The 21,203-nt window shown below is 39.1% G+C and overlaps 1 protein-coding gene across 5 annotated transcripts in view; it reads left to right on the forward strand.

Annotated features, from left to right (window-relative positions):
- The window catches only part of TASP1 (taspase 1), a 351,413-nt gene that overhangs the window by 282,417 nt on the left and 47,793 nt on the right, over positions 1 to 21,203 (forward strand). For all 5 annotated transcript variants that reach the window (XR_002786162.2, XM_003411457.4, XM_064275770.1 and 2 more), the window contains one exon: positions 5,485 to 5,595. Coding sequence is in view for 4 of the 5 variants with exons in the window: in XM_003411457.4 (XP_003411505.1) it covers positions 5,485 to 5,595 (111 nt within the window). In the remaining variant the exon portion in view is untranslated. The remainder of the gene's footprint in view (positions 1 to 5,484; positions 5,596 to 21,203) is intronic.

Genomic DNA, 21,203 nt, shown 5'->3' on the forward strand with positions numbered 1-21,203 from the left:
TCATCATCTCTCAACTGGACTGCCACAGTAGCTTCTTAGTGGCTTGCTACTTACACACTTGCCCTGCTGATCCATTCTGCATAGCAGAATACCTTTTACAAACCCAAATAAAATCTATCATTGTCCTGGTTAAAACCCTCCATTGTTTTTTCATCACACTTAGAATCCAGACTCCTTGCTGTACTCACCAGGCCTTCTGTAATCTTCCGTGACCTGTCTCTGCCTCTCTCTGAACTCCTGTTCTACCCTCCCCACCCATTGCCTCCCACGGCTCCTGCCACTCTAGCCTCCTTTGTTTTTCTTGTACACATCAAGCCCCTTCCCACCTCAGGGCTTATACACTCGCCCGTTCATCTGCCTGGAATGTTTTTTCTTCAGATCCTCACATGGTTAGTGGCCTTCCCAGACCCCCAATATAAAATGCCCCTACCCCCATCATACTCTCCATCATTTGCTGAGATTCATTTTCTTCACAGCACTTAGCAACATTCTGGATGGATTTCCTTATAGATTTTTTAGTTTATCACCCATCACCCAATGCTACTAGAATGTAAGAGGTGACATTCTTTTGTTCACTGCCGTATTGCTGGTGCCTAGAAGAGTGCTGGACCATGGTAGTAGCTCGATACATATTTATTGAATTAATTAGCTTAGAGATGTGAATGACATGAGCAGGGAGACCATACTGGAGTCTATTGCAGTGTTTCCAGTGAGGAGTAATGAGAGCACATCAAGGGTCTTGTCAGTGGAATGAAGAGGAAGGGGCAGGCACAAATGCGATTACAGGGAAAACTGACAGGATGTGAAAGTGGTTTGAAGTGTTAAGGCGTTGGATGAGGAGGAAGTAGAGGGTTCTGAGCTTATAAGGAACCCAGAAAAAGTTCCCAGATTTGGTGGGAAAAAGAAACAATTCTAGAGGTGCGAAGTTTGAGTGCTGGTGAGGTGAGGTATCCAGCAGGCAGTTGGAATGGAAGTTATCCAGAGCTCTCCATTTCCTGAGAGACAGAGCTACAGCAGAAGCAAGGACCATGGGTTCAGAGATATGGGGGAAAGCCACATTCCTCACTTATCTATGTCATGGCTTGTCATTGAGCCTCTCTGAACGTCAGGTTCTTCATCTATAAAATGATAATAAGATGCCTCATGGTAGAGTGGTTCTGAGAAGTAAACTTCAGAACAGGCAAACTGAGATTCGAGGCCTAGCATAATTTCTGAATGAGTGTGAGATGCTGTCTCCTTTTCCCCTTCATTATGAGCTAAGGGTTAAAAATTTTAACACAGTTTAAATTTGTGTTGCTGTTGAGAAATTTGATTTCCAAAGCAATGCATGTATGTGATTTAAAAAGACAAATGGTACTTCCAGGCTTATAATGAAAATAAGTATTTCCCTTTACCAACACTTTTACTCCCCCAACCCCCACCACAGTTTCCACTCCACTTGAGGCTACCAGTTTTAACTGTTGCTTCTAGAATGTACTTCTATAATTCAAATTAATGTGCTTGATTTTTTAATTTTAGATATTATTTAGATATCAAATTTAGATATTATCATCTTTACACCATGGAAGGTGAAGATTCAGTTTCCTTATATCTCCAACCCTAAGCCTATGTAACCTACATGTGCTTCTCCTGCCCTCAATATATTATATCCTGGTTTTTGGCTCATCGGTATCCAAAGTTTATATTTCTGACTAGAGCTGTTCACATCTGAGCCACATAGTATACTGTGATTCCATTTCCTTGTACAACTTCTTATTTTTTCTGCAGTTAATATTTGCCTTGAATTTTTTTTTTGATACTAATCACTTTTTCATCTCCACACTTCCCCCATAATCTGAAACACTGTTCTCAATCATTTCAAATCCAACATATATTCGGTCAGTTTAATTTTTTTCACCGTTGGCAATACCTCTCCTGGCCTCCTCTGCTTCTTGCTCCAGTTTATTCTGTAAGCCTACTGTGTAGCTGTGTATCATCTGGAAACTCCTTTGCCCTTTCTTGTTTGGATCTCCAGTTTCTGGATCTCATTTCCTCCCTCATTATTTACCTTACTCCTTCATTTTGCCAAGGCAAAGTCATCCTGTAGCTTTCTGAGAAAGTGTACACAGAAAATACATTCTTTGAGACTTTGTAGAGCTTTATTCTACCTTCACACTTGATTAATATTTTGAGTGAGTATAGAATTTTCAGTTGGAAATAACTTTCCCTCAGCATTTTGAAGACAGTGCCTCGTAATCTGCTAGTTTCTGTAATCTTACTAATTGCTATTGAGAAATGTGATACCATTCTGATCTCTTTCCTTTCCATGTGATCTTTTTCTCCATCTGGAACTTTTAAGACCTTTCTTTCTTTCCTTAATTGCACTGTCTTCTAACTGCACTAAAAAAGAGACAAGGTAGGCTAATCCCACCTTTACTGCTAACTTGTTTAGGTTGTAAATATCAGCATGAATCCAATTCCCACCTAGAAATGGATCCAGGCTTCACCTTCCCACATCTCCATTCCTCTTCATCAGCCACCCACATGGCACTTTCTCATCTCTCATCACTTGGGGCCAGGTCATCTCATCCTAGGCCACCCTGAGCCAGGTCAAAACACACAAGTTAGAAGAACTCTGTCCTTCTGATCAACTGCCTGAGCAGCTGTTCTCTGAATTCAGCCACCCAGAGCTGAATTGGAACTCATAAGTTAGTAAGGGCTCATGTAGCCCTTCTCTGAATTAGCTACCCCACTAAGTCATAATACACAAGCTAGAAGGGCTCTGCCCTTCAGGCTGCCAAATAGGCAAGTGCCAGCCTTTCTGCTGGCTCTCCCTGACCCCTGTGGGTTCATTAATTCCTTGATACAACTTACAGAATTCACAAAGAATCATCTATATTTACTGTTACCCGTTTATTACAACCAGAAAGGATACAGATGAAGAAACACAAGTCTTGCTCTGGCAGGGGTCTGGGCACTAGACTTCCATTGTCCACAGGGACATGCCATCCTCTTTCCAATCTGGGAAGCCTAACTGCCGTTCAGGGCCTTTTATAACAATGCATATGCGTGATTGGGGTTTCAGTTCATAGTCATGATCAATCAAATCAACGAATTGCACCGTGCTCCCCGTCCTTCCTAAGGTTAACTACCAAGTGTGGTATGTAGCCCCCACTCATTTGCACACATTTTAGGTGCTTTCCAAAGGTTTTATATAATGCTGGGGAGGTGCCTTTATTATGTAAGGGTTATTTTCAAGAACCTGACACAAAGGCCAAATTGAGTTCTTTATCATACATCAGTATTTTGAGATTTCACAGTGATCTATCTTCATGGGGCGCTTTTATTCATGTGTTGTGCTGGGTCTTTTTACTCTGAACACTCATCTTTCAATTCTTGGAAATGTTCTTGATATATTTCTTTTAAATTCTTTCCCTCCCATTTTTTCTGTTCTTTCTTTCTGGAATTCCTATTATTCACATATTGGAACTTCTGGCCTCTTCTTATTTCCTTACTTTTTTTCCCCCTTCTCATTTCACATCTGCCCTTTTTACTTTTTTTTTTTTTTTTTTACTTTTGCTCAATGTATTTGCCTAAGTTTTCCCTTTGGTACTTTTTTTTTGTTTGATTTGGTGTCTTTTCTAAGACAGAGGCCTACCTGAAACAACTAGCATCTTAGGTTGTTTGTCCACATTAATAATTAAGTACCAAGAAGTTGAGCTGAATACCTTCAGTGTATGAATAACAACTGCCACCTGGAGCTCCTACAAGAAGCTCCTCAGGCAAGGACAAGCTATTCTCAAGTAGGTTTTTACTCATGAGCTGGTTGGGTGCGCAGAGAGGAACTGTCTAGGTTCCTCTCTTTTTTGACAGCTATCAGCCTAACTTCTTGCACCCTGGGAGCCGGTGAGGATGGGAGCTGGTTATTTCACTGTTTAGCTAAAAGACTTTTACTTCAGCCTCTGTTCTCAGTGTAGAGCCTTCCTCCTGCCCCGGCTGAGCTTGATGCCCACAAGTTTCAAGTCTCTCTGGTTCAGCCTCCCTAGAGGTAAATACCCTGGCCTCTCCAGAGTTGAGGAGGAGGAGCTTTCTCTCTGGGCAGGAATCTGGGGCTCTACATCAGGGGTTGTCAAACTTTTTCTGTAAAAAGCCAGAAGGTAAATATTTTAGGCTTTGCGAGCCACATAATGGTCTCTGTCAAATATTCTCCTCCTCCTCTTTTATTTCTCCTCCCCTTATTCCTGTTCTTCCTCCTCCTTTACAGTGCTTCAAATATATAAAAACAAAAACATTTTTTAGCTTGCAAGCAGTACAAAAACAGACTGCAGCCCAGACAGGTTATAAGTTTGGCTGACCTTGGTCTAGATGATCCTTTTAGACATTGTCAACGAGCCATCTTCATTTGAGCCCTACTCTGCACCCCTGCCTTCGGAGGAACGTGAAGCCTCTAATATCTGATCCTTTTTGGGATTTATGGCAGAACGGGGTACTGTCTTATAGGTGCCCCCCGCTTTACTGCCCCATTGAAACTTAAATTTCAGCGTGCACAGGTCTGCTAGGGGAGCAAATACTTGCCCATTTTTTTTCTATTTTTCCAGAAAGCCATTTTTTTGTTGTTGTTGTTGTCTACCATCATCTCCTTTCTCTATGTCCTTATTGGATTATGTTTTCTTTTTTTTTTTTTTTTTTTCTTTTTCCATCCATTTACTGGGGCTTGGGGAGTGAGTGGAGATAAATATATGTGTTTAATCTAAGTTTAACCAGAAGCTCCCCCAAATCTAATTTGGCTGGATTTTATTTTTACTACTTTCTTTGATAGTGCTTGGGTTAATTTTACATTTGTTCTCCACGTGCTCACATGCGGTGCCAGATGTTCAAAGAAGATGTCCTTGGGGAAGAAGAATGAGGGATTTTAAAATGTAATGTTCTCGAAATGCTTACAACAGTTCAGTGTGTGAGCGCTCAAGGAGACCCGACTATTTCTAACCACCAGACTCTCATAGTAGAAATACATTTTCACCCTTATTTGTGTACACCATCAGGAACATTTTTAAATCTTTGTAATAAAGTTTGTGGCTCATTGTTTAAAATTTAATTTAAGGTAGTAAATCAAAGCTTTTGGTGGCCTGCCCCTGACAGCAGGGAGAGCCTGGTAAGTGATCCCTAAGAGCTGATCAAAGGGAGTTGTTGAGCATTTTTTCCTATATTTGTGTTTTGGTCCTTTAATCTGGTAGTGTTTCCAATTCCATTATGAGTACAGTAATGTACACTCACTCCCCAGCTCAAGTCTTCTTGGCGGCATCTGGGACTATCTTTGCCAAATGGCCCCTGTTCAGGCCTAAGCCTGGCTTTGTCATCAAGTCTGTACAAGGTAGGAACAATGGTGATTGTCAGAAAAATAATATCTTTCAAGGTCTTGTTCATACCACATATCTGTTCCAGTAATCAAATGAGAATTGAAAATTAAAATTCACTAAAAAATGACTACTAGCCATTTCTGTCTAGGTTCACCTTTCCTCGCCAGTGAAGATGGCGTGCTTGGGGGAGTGATTGTCCTCCGGTCTTGCAGATGCCCTGCAGAGCCTGACTCCTCGCAAAATAAGCAGAGACTTCTAGGTAAGTTAGACATATATACGCTATGTATGTGTCTTTCTCTTTCATTTCTGAAGACATGAAAAGATTTATACACTTAAGTCAATGATTTTAAGTGGTGGGAGGGTTAGGATGCTCTGTTTATATCTAAACATCTCTGCTTTACTGATCTTTTCCATAGGTAAACATGTAAAAGATTAATGTTAATTTTTAAGTACATAGTTTTCAAATAGGCTTAGAACCTAGAGCCTTTACTAAAGTTCAGTATTAAGAATGATGGGCCAAAGCAGTTGAGATGACCCATAACAATATACACAGTAATATAGAAAAAACCATGTGAAGAGCTACTGGCCTCGAAGTCAGTCCTGGCACCTCTGCTTATAGGCTGTCATGCCTCTGTGCATCCACCTTAATGTTCCACGCTACCTCTTCATCTATAAAATAAGGACATCTGCCCTGCCCTCTTTGTAAAGCTGTGGGGAAGGAGGGTCAAATGAGTTTTTTGCAGATTTGCAGATGTCTGTCCAGGTATGTGGGTTTATATCTAGCTAGGGGTACCAGTGTGGAAACCCTGGTGGTGTAGTGGTTAAGAGCTACAGCTGCTAACCAAAAGGCTAGCAGTTCGAATCCACCAGGCGCTCTTTGGAAACTCTATGAGGCGGTTCTACTCTGTCCTGTAAGGTCGCTATGAGTCGGAATCGACTAGACAGCAGAGGCTCAATGGTCAATGGGTCAGGGGTACCAGTGGGAATGAAACCCAGACTCCCTCCATTGACCAAGTCATTGACTTGTAGGGTTGCCTCTGCAGACTTGCAGGGTGCCTTGTTCTAATTTATCCATCCAGAGGGAAAATCCACACAAAGGTTCCATATAAGCTAGCAGGGGCCTCAATGTATTATTTTTTAATTATCTTTTTAATTGAAGTATACATGCATTCATAAGAGTATACAAATCATAACTTTAGCTGCTTGATGAATTGTCATAAAGTGAACACACTCATATAGTCAGCACCTAGATAAAAAAAATAGATCTTCACAAACCACCAAAGCTCCCTTTGTACCCTCTCCATCTCTGTGCCCTCCAAAGTTAAGCACTATCCTGACTTCTGGCACCATGATGTTTTTACCTATTTTTGTATATTATATAAATGGAATCATAGAATATATACATTTGTGCCTGCTATCTTTCAGTAAACATTATGCCTGTTAGACTCATCCATGTCACATGTGGCAGTAGGTGTTCATTTTCATCCCTATATAGTATTCTGTTGTATGAATATACCACAGTGTATTTATCCATTCTTCTGTAGGCCATCCTCAGGGGCAGTGGTAATTCAACCCTTTCTATAACTTCCCTTACAGAAAGTGTGGTGGTGCCTGATGTGTACTGTATGATTGTTGTGGATCGCTGTAGTGCAAGTCCCTTCACATTCTGAGGTTCTATGAATTGACAAAATAAAAGGCTGAGTATTTCTTAGTATAAAAAGTATTCTTTAATATAGAAACCCGAAGAATTTCATGAAAAGGTTTCTCTTACTCCTCACAGGAGAAAAGTGCACTTTCCCGTGAAAGGCCTCTTTTTCCACCTGGACTGACCATCAATCTCATTGCTTTTCTTGGTATAGACTCTCTTTCTCTACATTGTCATGGTATCCAGGTTGCTCCCCAAGAAATTATTTCTTTTAGTAATTTATTTCATTCTTGTTGAAAATATACACAGCAAAACATACATCAGCTCAGTAATTTCTATATGTACGATTCAGTGATGTTGATTGTACTCCTCAAGTTGTACAACCATTCTTACCCTCATTTTCTAAATTATTCCTCCCCTATTAACATAAACTCACTGCCCCCTAAGTTTCCTATCTAATCGTTTGAGTTGCTGTTGTCAATGCTCAAGGCAGCCATTTTTTACTAGTTAAGCTAAACTGTTGTTTGGTTTTAAGAAGACTTCGGGAGATATTTTTGGTTTAGAGTTTAAGGTTTAAAGATTATCTCAGGGTAATAGTTTCAGGGGTTCATCCAGCCTCTAGGGCTCCAGAAAAACTGGATTCCATGGGAATGTGAAATTCTGTTCTATATTTTCCCCCTTTTGATCAGGATTCTTCTATAGAATCTTAAAAATGTTCGGTAATAGTAAAAAATAGTAGCTGGGCACAATTCAGTTCTTCTGGTCTCATGGCAAAGGAAGCATGTTCATGGAGGCAATTAGCCACACATTCCATTTCCTCCTCTTATCCCTGACTCTTCTTCTTCCTGTATTGCTCCAAGTGAATACAGGCCAAGTGTTGTGCCTTAGATGACCACTTGCAAGCATTTAAAACCCCAGGTACAACACAATAAGCTAGGAGGTAGAACAGAAGCTCTAAACACGTTACTAGGCCAATTAACTGGGATATTTCATGAAGCTGGACCCTAAACCTTGAAAGCAAATAATCAAATCCCATAAGATGTTTTCTTGTAAATAAACAGACTCAGCAGCTACTCTTTTTTAAAATCGTTGTAAATATGTCTCACAACTTTTGCCGGTTCAACTTCTTCCAAGTATACAATTTTTTTGACAGCGATTACATTAATTAGTTGTGCAACCCTACCCTTAATCAATGTGATTTTTTCATCATTGTAAACCAAAAATCAGTCCTCTGTAAGCAGTACTGCCCCCACTTTCTCTTCCCTCCAGCTCCTGGCAGGCATTAATAATTTTGGTCTCTACACATTTGCCTGTTCTTGTCTTTTTATATAGGTGAGGTCATATGATATTTGTCCTTTTGGGATTGACTTATTTCACTCAGCATAATGTCTTCAAGCTCCACCCATATAGTAGCATGTATCAAGACTTCATTTCTCTTACTGACTGTGTAGTATTCCATTGTATACATGTACCACATTTTATTTACCTGTTGGTTTATATATATTTACATATATATACACACACACACACACAGAGATATACACCTCATTGTTTTGCTCCTCTGGAGAACACAGCCTAAGGTATTTGGAAGTGGAAGAGTGGGGTGTTGATCTGACAGATACCTAAATGTGGAAGCGGTTTCAAAATTGGGGAATGAGTAGAGGCTGGAAGAGTTTTAAGGTTCCTTCTAGTAAAAGCCTAGATTGCCTGGAAGAGACTGATGGTAGAAATATGGACATCAAAGGCAATTATGGTGAGGACTCAGAAGGAAGTGAGGAAAGCAATAGAGAAAGTCTCTGTCATCTTAGAGAATCATGGCACCAGCAACAGAATGTTGCTATAAATGTGGACATTAAATGTACTTCTGGTGAGGCTTTGAAAGAAAACGACAGACATGGGATTGGACAGTGGAGGAAGGGTGGTGCTTTTTATGCAGTGGCAAAGAACTTGTCTAAATTGTGTTCAAATGTTTAGTGGAAGGTAGAATTTGTAAGTGATGAACTTGGCTATCTGGACGATGAGTTTTCTAAGCAAGATCTTAAAGAGGCAATGTGATTTCTCCTTGCCACTTATAGTAAAATGCAAGAGGAAAGAGAAAGACTTAAAAATGAACTGTGCAAAATGAAAACAACTTAAAAATTTGGAAAATTCTGTTGGACAAACTAAGGACGTATGTCCTAGAATGTTCATGAAGGATGTGACTACACAATCTTTTGTTAAATAGATTAAGCCTGTGACTGATGTATCTAACCAGCTACCACAGCAGAAAACCCATCAGCTTAGACTGAAGGGGACAGAGAAAAATGAAAGGAAAGAATGCTGTCTGCCTCTTAGAATTCTACAGGCAGTAAACAGGCCAAAGGAGCTACATCTCTTGTCCTCCAAGAAAAGAAAGGACCATCCCTGGAGCAGCTAGCAAATCAGCAGAACTGTTGGAAGGAGCACAGGAAGCAGAGCCTTCTCGGTTTCAAAGTGTAGGACCACAGTATCCTGGATCTCAAAGAGTGGGGCCACAGCCTCCAAGGTTTCAAAGAGTCACTTCTTTGGATCTTCACCAACTCAGTTCTGGAGTGTGGGGCTGCTGTTAAGGTGTACCAATGAAAGCTGAGGGGCAGGGATGCCATGCCTAAGGGGCAGAAGAACAGGGCCTGCCACAGCTGAGGGGGTGGGGTTGCCACTCAGATGGACTAGGAGAATGTGGCCACCTGAAGCAAGAGAGCAGAGTTGCTATCGGAGAGGGCCTGGAAGGTGGAGCTGAAATGCAGAATTCAGAGGGTGTGGCCAACACTCAGAGTCTGGAGGGCAGGGACTTTGCCCAGATGGTCTCAGAGAAGAGTATTTTCAAGCCTTGAGAGCTAATGTAATTTGTTCTGCTGGGTTTGGGACTTGCTTGCTGCTTGTTATCCCTTCTTTCCCTTCAATTTCTCCCATTTGTAATGGAAATGTCTACCTTATGTCTGTTCCACCATTGTACTTTGGAAACAGATAACTTGTATTCTGAATTTCACAGATTCACAAGCGAAGAGGAATTTTGTTCAAGCATAGAATATGCCTAAAATCTCACCCATATTTCATTTAAGTGATTTTGAAGATAAGATTTTGGATTTGGAGTTGATTTAAGGCTTTGGGGATGATGCGATGGGGTGAATGTGTTTCACATGTGGCAAGAACATGAATTTGGGGGGCCAAAGGGTGGAATGTTATGGATTGAATTATGTCCCCCCAAAATATGTGTTGCAAATCCTAATGTCTAACCTCTTGGTTAGCAGCTGTAGCACTTAACCACTATGCCACCAGGGTTTCCATAGCAGCACTAGATAACACAGTGGGCATGTAGGTTGTTTCCCATTTTGGCTGCTGTGAATAGTGCTGCAGTGAAAATTGTTCAAGTCTCTGTTTGAGCTCTTCTTTCAAGTTTTTTGGATATATACCTAGGAGGGGAATTGCTGAGTCATATGGTAGTTCTATTTTTAGTTTTTTGAGGAATTGCCACATTGTTTTCCCCAATGGCTATACCAATTTGTATTTTCACCAGCAATGGATAAGAGTTTCAGTTTCCCACACACCTTCACCAACATTTGTTATTTTCCATCCTAGCAGGAATTAAGTGGTATCCGTTGTGTTTTTGATTTACACCTCTCTGATGGCTAATGACATTGAGTATCTTTTCATGTGTTTGGTGGCCATTTGAATGTGCTTCTTGGTGAAATGTCTGTCCAAGCCTTTTGCCCATATTTTGATTGAGTTATTTGCCTTTTTGTTATTATGTTGTCAAAGTTTTATATATGTTTTGGTTATTAGATTCTTATTGCATTTATGGTTTCTGAAGACACTACCCCAGTCAGTAGCTTGTCTTTTCACTTTTTTGGTAAAGTCTTTTGATGAGCAAAAGTTTTTAATTTTTATAAGGCCCCATATTTTATCTTTTACTGTTTGGCTTTTGTTATTGTATTAAGTAATCCATTGTTAAAAGCTAGGCCCAACAGCATTACGCCTGCATTTTCTTCTCAGAATTTTATGGTTTTAATTTTCACATTTAGGTCTCTAATCCATTTTGAATTGTTTTTGTGTATGGTGTGAGGCATGTGTTCTGTTTCATTTTTCTGCATGTGGAAATTCAGTTTTCCCTGCACCATTTATTGACGAGAATCTTCTTTCTCCATGGAATGGACTTAGCACCCGTATCAAAAATCAGTTGATTATTGATGTGTGGGTCTATTTCTGTACTTTCAATTCTATTCCATTGGTCTATGTGTCTGTTAAGGAGCCCTCATAGTGAAGTGGTTAAGTGCTTGACTGCTAACTGAAAGGTCGGCAGTTTGAACCCACCAGCTGCTTAGGCGAAAGACGTGGCAGCCTGCTTCCATAAAAATTACAGCCTTAGAAACTCAGTGGGGCAGTTGCACTCTGTCCTATGGGGTTGCTGTGAGTGAGAATGGAACCAATGGGAATGGGTTTGGTTTTTTTGGTTTTATGTGTCTATTGATAAACCAAAAGCCAAATCAAACCCACTGCTGTTGAGTCTGACTCACAGTGACCCTCTAGGACAGAGTAGAACTGCCCATTAGAGTTTCCAAGGAGTGACTGGTAGATTCGAACTGCTGACTTTTTGGTTAGCAGCCAAGCTCTTCACCACTGCACCACCAGGGCTCCCTTGACAAACAGGGCCCCGGGAATCGTTGGTACACCAATTGAGATGTTTCAACAAATGGATGCAGTCCTGGAAGTGCATACTTATCTATGCCAAGAAATTTGGATGACAGCTGCCTGTTCAACCAACTGGAAGAGGTCCATATTTACACCTATTCCAAAGAAAGGTGATCCATCAGAATGTGAAAATTATCAAACAATATCATTAATATCACACACAAGTAAAATTTTGCTGAAGATAGTTCAAAAGTGGTTGCAGCAGTACCTTGACAGGAACTGCCAGAAATTCAAGCTGGATGCAGAAGAGGATGTATAACAAGGGATATCATTGCTTATTTCAGATGGACCCTGGCTGAATGCAGAGAATACCAGAAAGATGTTTAGCTCTGTTTTATTGACTATGCAAAGGCATTTGACTCTGTGGATCATAACATATTATGGATAACATTGCAAAGAATGGGAATTCCAAAACACTCAATTGTGCTCATGTGGAACCTGTACATAGACCAAGAGGCAGTTGTTTAAACAGAACAAGGCGACACTGTGTGGTTTAAAGTCAGGAAAGGTGTACATCAGGTTTGTATCCTTTCCCCATATTTACTCAATCTGTCTGCTGAGCAAATAATCCAAGAAGCTTGACTGTGTGAAGAAGAATGAAGAATCAGGATTGGGGGAAGGTTCATTAACAACCTGTGTTACGCAGATGACTCAACCTTGCTTGCTGCAAGTGAAGAGGACTTGAAACACTTACTAATAAGGATCAGAGGCTACCTCTTTCAGTATGAATTACACCTCAACATAAAGAAAACAAAAATCCTCACAACTGGATCAATAAGCAACATCATGATAAATGGAGAAAAGATTGAAATTGTCAAGGATTTCATTTTACTTGGATCCACCATCAATTCTCATGGAAGCAGCAGTCAGGAAATCAAACGATGCATTGTATTGGACACTTCTGCTGCAAAAGATCTCTTTAAAGTATTAAAAGGCAAAGATTTTCCTTTAAGGACTAAGTTGCCCTGACCCAACCCATGGTGTTTTTAATTGCCTGATACACAAGCAAAAGCTGGACAATGAGTAAGGAAGACCAAAGTAGAATTGTCGCCTTTGAATTGTGGTGTTAATGAAGAACATTAAATATACCATACACTGCCAAAAGACCGAACAAGTCTGACTTAGGAGAAGTACAGCCAGAATGCTCCTTAGAAGCAAGGATGACAAGACTTTGTCTCACATACTTTGGACATGTTATCATGAGGGACCAGTGCCTGGAGAAGGACCTTATGCTTGGCAAAGAAGAGGGTCATCGAAAAAGAGGAAGCCCCTCAATGAGATGGATTGACATAGTGGCTGCAATAATGGGCTCAAGCATAACAACAATTATAAGGATGGTGCAGCACCTGGCAGTGTTTTGTTCTGTTGTACATAGGATTGCTATGAGTTGGAACCAACTTGATGGCACCTAAAAACAATAACAAAAACATTGTTAAACCGTTACCAGATGGTTTTGGTTATTGTAGCTGTGTATTATGTTTTAATATCATGAAGTGTGAGTTTCTCTTTCAACAACATTCCTCTCTTTCAATGTTGCTTTAGCTATTTGGGGCCTCTTGCCATTCTGTATCAAGTGGAGGATTGGCTTTTCCATTTCTGTAAAGAAAGCTGTTGAAATTTTGATTGTGATTGTACTGAATCTATAGATCACTTTGGGTAGTATTGACATCTTAACATTATTAAGTCTTCCAATACATGGATATGGAACATCTTTCCATTTGCTTAAGTCTTTAAGCTCTTTCAGCAGTGTTTTATAATTTTCTTTGTATAAATCTTTCACATCCCTGGTTAAATTTATTCCTAGGTATTTTAGTCTCTTAGATGCCACTATAAGTGAAATTGTTTCCCTAATTTCACTTTCAGATTTCTCATTGCTGGTGTATAGAACTCCAACTGATTGATTTTTGTTTGTTGACCTTGTACCCTGCAACTTTTCTGAATTCCTCTATTAGCTCTAGAAGCTTCTTGCATATTCTTTGGGATTTTCTATATGTATCATTATGTCATCTTCAAATAGAGATAATTTGACTTCTTTTTTAATCTGGATACCTTATATTGAAAAATTTTTTTTTTTTTGGGAATGGCCACCTTTTGTTAAACCAAGACAGATAGTGGTTTTCTTCATTATTTTAATTATCGTTGAATCATTTGAATATTCTTCCACAGTTAGACAGCAGGGAGTTTGTTTAAGAAATATGAGAGGTTCACCTGGGCCTGGCAATTAAATTCAGAATAAGAACCCTTAGTATTTTGGCGATGAGGCAGTTATTAAAACTACTTCATAAATTGTCCCCAGGAAGGAGTGTCACAGTTCTTTACTGATCCTGGACTCTTGGCCATTTGAGTTAATCTTGGGGAAAAAGGGGTGTGTGTTTGGCCAGTAGCCTTTGTGCCAAGCCAGTGTTGGAGTCTTTCATACACAATGCATTTTAGGCCCACAGTCTAACCAGATCCTGATCATCTGACGGCACACGTGGTAATTGTTACCTTCCTGACAGTCAGCCCTACCCTCCTCAGAGGATAACTTCAGGTTCTTTCCTCTCCAAGGATATGATACTGTTCCCAATTTTCTCGCTACCCCCACCCCTTTTTCCTCTTTCATTATAAATTGTTTCATGTATTTTTAATAGAAGAAAGTAATGAATTTGTAAGTTATAAAGAATAATAATAAAATGAACACCTGTGGACCCGCCACCCAGCTTAAGAAATCAGCCCATTACCCGTATCTTTGAAGCCCCATGTGGGCCTCTCTGATCTTCCCGCCCTGCTTTTCGCCATCTTTTATTTCATGTGTACCCTCCTTGCTTTTTCTTAGTTTTTTCACATTTCTCTGCATCTCTGAATGATACGTATTGCTTAGCTTTGCTTCATTTTGAATTTGATAGAAATAGTATCTTACCTTATAATTTCTTCTGTGAGATTTTTTTGCAGTTTCTTCTGCAATTACCTGAAAGGATAATGAGTCCCTTTATCATTTTAGACTTAGCCCTATCAAATGAAATTGTTTTGCAGTTGCCAATTAGAAATTGAAAATGGTGATCCCCTGCCCCTCTTTCTCAAAACAGGCAAAGTTCTTTGTCAGGTAATTTTTTGTTGTTGTGTCTGTTATCAAAACATGCTGTGGTTTAAAAATAAAAAATGTTACATTTAGTTGATGCTTCCTGGAACGTTATAAAGACAAAAGGTCATTTTACTGTAAGTTAAAATTCCAAACCACCTTTTTGGTTTTACAGGCATTAAACATTTGGCAAGCATGTATAAACACATGTACTCCACAGGAGCTTCATTCTCCGGGCACCAGCGGCACCACTTATTTCTATTACATAGCACATGCCACTGCAAGCACTTATGACTAGGCATTTCTGCCCGCACTCACACGATCATAAAAATAGCTGTCCAAGAAAAGGCAAATTAGCGTTTAGGCTGGTAGTGAGAAAAGGCAATTACGGATGTTTGTCTGATGTAAATGTTTGTCTTAAAAATGGAATTAAAATCCTTGTTCTGTAAGCAAGGCCTTTGTCAGTCATGGTGGGAAGTTTATGTCTTTAGTGCCTCAGCAGTGGTTTGGAATTATGAAATTCTCACTATAATCTTAGAAGGTAGGCTGGCATTTTGATCCTCATTTAAGGTCGGATGGAAACAAGCAGATAAAGTAACTTATTCTTAGATGCAAAGTGAATAAGGAAGACATTTAAACTTTTCAACTGAATTGCATTAATCTACTGAGGCTAGTACTCTCAGATTTAAAATTTTTAGAAGTAGTTTTTGTTTTAAAAACACAGAAGATGCTGATTACAAGTAGCTGTAATATCCTGCCTTATTAACCATAGAACTTTTCTTCCCATACTTTTAAAAAATGGAAAATAGTTTTCCATCTGTAATTTTCTTCTCCAGCATAAGTATAGTTCTAGCTGTACTCAAACCAAGTAGTTATTTTTTTGTTTTTGTTGCCAGAAAGTTTTCCATCTGAAATATAGAATATAAAGATTTATGCAGAAGATAACTCTGGTGATTGTGTAATTCTTATGACTGTGGTTATTCTAAAGCTCCAAGTTTGATAGAGCTCACTCTAGCATGAAGTAAAGACTCAGTAAATATTTGTTGAATTAATGAAGTCGTGGCTTTAATAAAACTTGTTTCACTGATTAGTCTTCTATTCAGCCGTGAACGTCCAAGCCCCAGCCCGTGGTCCCCTGTTTCAGGCGGTTTCCAATACAATAAAATGATAAAGCAGGAAAGGGGTTCAGATGTCCCTCAGGGCTTGTACTGGTATTTGATCCACATCTCTCTCTCCGTTTTGAGTCAGTATCCTTCTTTAGTCTTGAACAAATTTGAATGAGCCTTGGAAAGAGGGAATAATCCTTTCCTGGGCTTCATGTAACTGGGATTCTGTGGAGCTCCACCTCGTTCCTCTCAAGGTGGTTCATGGGTGCACGTGTTTCAGGGAAGCAAGTCAACCCAAAGTTGCTTCATGGCTGTAATGGGACATCCATTATATGAATTCCATGTCAGGACAGTAAAGCATCCTTGTATATTACTTTTTTATGAAGATGAGCCCCTTTCTGGGTTATAAAGAACCTAACAATCAAATAGGAAAAACATTTACAGAAATAAAAGAAGGCTGTTATATTTATAGTTCCTCATTCTTCCCATTTAAAAAATGAATTTATCTTTTTCAACAAGAAGTAACTTAAACACCGCATGAAATATCCTAGGGTATGCCACTCAACCTTAGGCTAAGGAGTGGCCGCTGACTTGGCAACTGCCCGGCCCAAGACATTCCGATTTTAGAGTTCTGTTTTCCTTGCAAGAAATTCTGGGATGTAAAGCCAAGCAACACAGTTTTAAATGAGTGAGGGAGCCAGTGCAGCTGGGGGTTGTTAACAATTGGAGGACAACATTAAAAAAAAAAAAAAAGGCGACTGAAGGCTTGCTTCTCTCTGATCAGATAGAAAAAACTTGGATAAGAAAAACTTGCCGTAACCTTGGTAAGGAAATTTGCTTTGTTTGTCTTAATTTAAACAGGATGACACGTGGATACTTTTTAAAGAGCAAGAGGTGTGCTGGTGAAAGTATCATGCAAGGGGTAGTCAGACCTCTAACATCAGCGGAAGAAGGTGACAATTTAAATGCCACCAGAAGACAAAGCCTTGCATTTGGCCTAAGGGATGTCCCACATAGCAGAGCGCCACCAAGGCTGCAGTAGAATGGCTATTGGGCATGACACCCACCGGTGAATCCTTTGTTCCAAAGCGTTAAATACAACTTTCCAGTTTGCAGAAAGGCTAGCCTCTAAGCTGCTGCAGAGAGGCCGGCCTCTAAGACGATGAGCGTCCCTGTGAGGTGATGAATTTGTCATTCCTGAGGAGGACATGTGCAGCACATCCCACCTAACCCATTCTCCAGCCCTGGAACAGGAGCAGTAGTGTTGACCCTTTTCTTGGAAGAGAATCCTGCCAAATCCCTGACCATCTACTACATAAAACCCATTCAGGGATTTCTTTAGCACGGTTTTGGGTATTGTTAATATTTCCTGATGGGATCTTTACATGGTCTGGGAATTTGGTGCAGGCTCACAAATCCTTGGGCATTGGCCTTCTAAAAAACACAAGCCTTCTTGAATCAGTAGATGAAGTTGAAAACAGTCACCAAAAAACCCAAAACCAAACCCTTGCCATCGAGTGGATTCCGGCTCCTAGCAACCCTATGGGATAGAGTAGAACCACCCCATAGGCTTTCCAAGGAACAACTGGTAGATTAGAACTGCTGACCTTTTGGTTAGCAGCTGAGATCTACTAAAGGTCATGTTTTAGGTAGTCATAAGACATGGGACAATTTGAAAACAGTAGGTCGGAAACCCTGGTGGCGTAGTGGTTAAGTGCTACAGCTGCTAACCAAAGGGTTGGCAGGCGCTCCTTGGAACCTTTATGGGGCAGTTCTACTCTGTCCTGTAGGGTCGCTGTGAGTCGGAATGATGGACTCGAAGGCAATGGGTTTTTAGGTCAGTTTTTCATAATAAAGCATTCCTCATGATGGACGATGAAAAATGTATAGTAACTCAGAATGTCATAATCTAAATAGGGATGAAATTGATTTTTCACAGATAATGCTAACAGGATAATTGAGATTCCTAGGGACATTTTTTAAAATTAGAAAATAATGAAAACAAGACAAAATTAAAAAGTTTCATAAGGAATATTGTGGTGAAAATAGGTTGCCCTTCACTCAGTAGCAACTGCGTTGCCAATTTCAGGCTATTCTTCCAGAGAGATCCAATGTATTTACAAATATGGTCTCCTTTCTTTTTTTTTTTTCCTTTCACAAAAATGGTAGTGACATTCTTTATACATCATTCTCCACCTTGCTTTTTTTTTTTGTTTTAACTAACAATATATGTTGTAGCTGAGTAGTATTTGAAACTGTAACATGTCACATTAATGGGTTCTGAAATAATTTAATAAATCACAAGCAGGATCTTTTAATTGTAATGGATAGAACACAATAGAACTGAGTAGACTAGGTTAATACATTGCAAGTAAAAGGGGAAATATTATTTTGTGAAATTTTAGTCATAAATAAATGTGTATACTGTGTCCACGTTTTTTGTTTTGCTTTTTGTTTTGTTTTCATTTTCTTACTATGGTGTATGGTCAAAGAGTTTGAAAATCACTCAGTGTAGATGGTTCCATATCCCCCATATAGAACTTCCTTCTTTGTTTTTAATTGCTACATAGTATTTTGTTGCATATAGTAACATAGTTATTTATCTATATTTTTACCTGTAACTATACCTCTACCTTTATCTATAACTATACCTATAAAGGTATTGTTATTTATCTATACCTTTAATGTAAGCAATTAACCTGTTTCAAACCTCTTGCTAATTAAAACAATGCTTCAATGAATATCCTTGTGAATATGTCTTTTACATATAAGGGCATATCTGTAGAATAAATACCTAGATGTAAAATTGCTAGGTTAAAGGGTATGTAATTTTGATAAATATTTCAAAATGATCATTCTCCTACCATCATTATAGGAGAGCGTTCTTTTTTCCTCCCTCAGCTACCAGTATTACTTCAAACTTTTTGCTATCTAATAGCTTGATAGTTGAAGGATGGTATCTTATGGTTTTAATTTGCATTTATTTTAATATGAATAATGTAGAATATCTTCTCATGTTTTAGAGCCATTAATATTCCCTTTTGTTCATGTCCTTTTACTTTCTATTTTTAGATATTTGTCTTTTTTATTGATTTGTAGCAGCTCTTTATATATGAAGAAAATTAGCTCTTTGTCCATGATATAAATTGCAGATATTTTCTTCAGTTTATCATTTGCCTCTTGTCTTTTTGTCCCCCTCTTGGCAAAAGAAAAAAAAAAAAAACTATAAACATTTATTAATATAGTCAAATGTATTGATTTTGTCTTTTATGGTCTCTTGATTTTGTCATAGTTTAAAAAGCTTTCCTTACTAGATATTTAAATGTTTTAGATGAGTTGTTCCTTTGGTGTTTGTGAGGAATTTGTCTCAACACATAGCACTAATTATAAATTCCTCTTGTCTATTCTGAGTAAATTTCAGAATAAGAGAATAATGGAAGACCACAGGGTTTTCAATACAACAGTCCAGTTTGAATTCCATTTCATGCCCTTGCTAAAATGACCTAAGTCATTGTCATGGATTGAATTGTGTCCTCCAAAAATATCTGTCAATGGAGCTGGGCCATGATTCTCAGTATTGTGTGACTGTCCACCATTTTATGTGATTTTCCACCATTTTATGTGATTTTCCTATATGTTCTAAATACTATCACTATGATGTAGTAAAATGGATTATCGGCAGTTATGTTGATGAGGTCTACATGATTAGGTAGTGTCTCAAGCCAGTCTCTTTTGAGATATAAAAGAGAGAAGTAAGCAGGGAGACATGGGGACTTCACATCACCAAGAAAGCAGTGCCAGGAGCAGAGCGCATCCTTTGGACCTGAGGTTCCTGCACTGAGATGCTCCCAGACCAAGGGAAGACTGATGACGAGGACCTTCCCCTAGAGCCAACAGAGAAAGCCTTCTCCTGGAGCTGGTGCCCTGAATTTGGACTACTAGCTTACTGGACTGTGAGAGGATAAGCTTGTCTTTGTTAAAGCCATCCACTTGTGGTATTTCTGTTACAGCAGCACTAGATGACTAAGACAGTCATGTTACTAACTAACCTTTTCCAAACCTCAGGTTCCCCATCTAGCCTTTGCCAAGCTGTAGTATGAAAGCCAATATTTTGGGCATGGTAGCTTCTCAGTTAGTTCCTTCCTCTCCTCCTTCCTTGAAGTCCTCCACCAGGAAATAATTTGTTAAATTAACTTGAGTTATGACATGCTCTGAAGGTAATAAAATAGGATTTCTTTTCAAAAGCATTCTGTACTTTAAACAGTAGACAATCCCTGCTGAGTTTCTGAAGCTAGCCTGAACTAGTAACTAATCACTATATACTGATTTGAGTTCTCGCCATTAAAAGCAATGTATTAGCACAGGTCAATCTAATTTTTTTTCTTGTAATATGTGTTTGTGAAAACAATATAAGCTGAATTTCTGGACGTTGAGTTACTTTATGAATTTCTAAGCTCTATATCTAGAAATTTTATTGAAAACTCTTCAATATAAAAAAACAATCATTTATTGGAGCCAGTCAATGCACCCTAATTTATCCTGTTTTGTAAATTTAGGTTTTTGTATACATTGCATTTCCTGAAAGCAGTCTATGTTTGTAGAGAGAATAATATATTTTAAAATCATCTGAATTGTATGGCTTTTTTAAAAAATAGATCGCAGTGTTTCTATCCTTCACTTTCATGAGTATATTGACTGTATTTTATTTTTCTTTGCTAATTCGTTAGCAATTGCCATCTTAAAAGTTGGGCATAAGGAGAAGCCACAACTTTAGAAACGCCTCAACTTTACATTTGAATGTAATTGCATTGCAACTACTCTTGCTAGGGAAATTCAGTTAGACCTGAGGGCCTTTGCCCTATTGAGCAATTGGGAGTATGCTAGACCTGCTCTGGACCTGAAGATTTTTGAAGTATAAAGCAGATGTGTGTGGAAGAAAGAGCATCTGGCAAAGAGAACTTGCTTCACTGCGTCATGCTGTTTTCCTGCACTCTAGTGGAGCGTCTGTTGAGCAGGTTGGCAGGTTTGATAATTAATTAATGATGAGAGAGTGAGCCATGTATCTGAGGAACTGCGTTTTGCCCCTTACTGCTGCCTTCTTCCCCACATGTCTGGCAAAGCCTTCAGAGTTAGGATTACTGATCCCACAGTTGAGTCTCAACTCAAACACTTGCCTTCAGGCTTAGTTAACTCAGAGATATAAACAGACGAATGGCCTAGGATACGGAGGATTTAGTGTTGAGCAATGCAGTTTGATTATGAGGGACTTTTGAAATTTTTGTCAAAGTACACAGAGACTTTAAAAAAAAAAACTTTAAAAGCCCAGAATTTTTAAAATGTGCTTGAAGTGA

The sequence above is a fragment of the Loxodonta africana genome, chromosome 24 (assembly GCF_030014295.1).
Source record: "Loxodonta africana isolate mLoxAfr1 chromosome 24, mLoxAfr1.hap2, whole genome shotgun sequence".
NCBI lineage: Eukaryota > Metazoa > Chordata > Mammalia > Proboscidea > Elephantidae > Loxodonta > Loxodonta africana.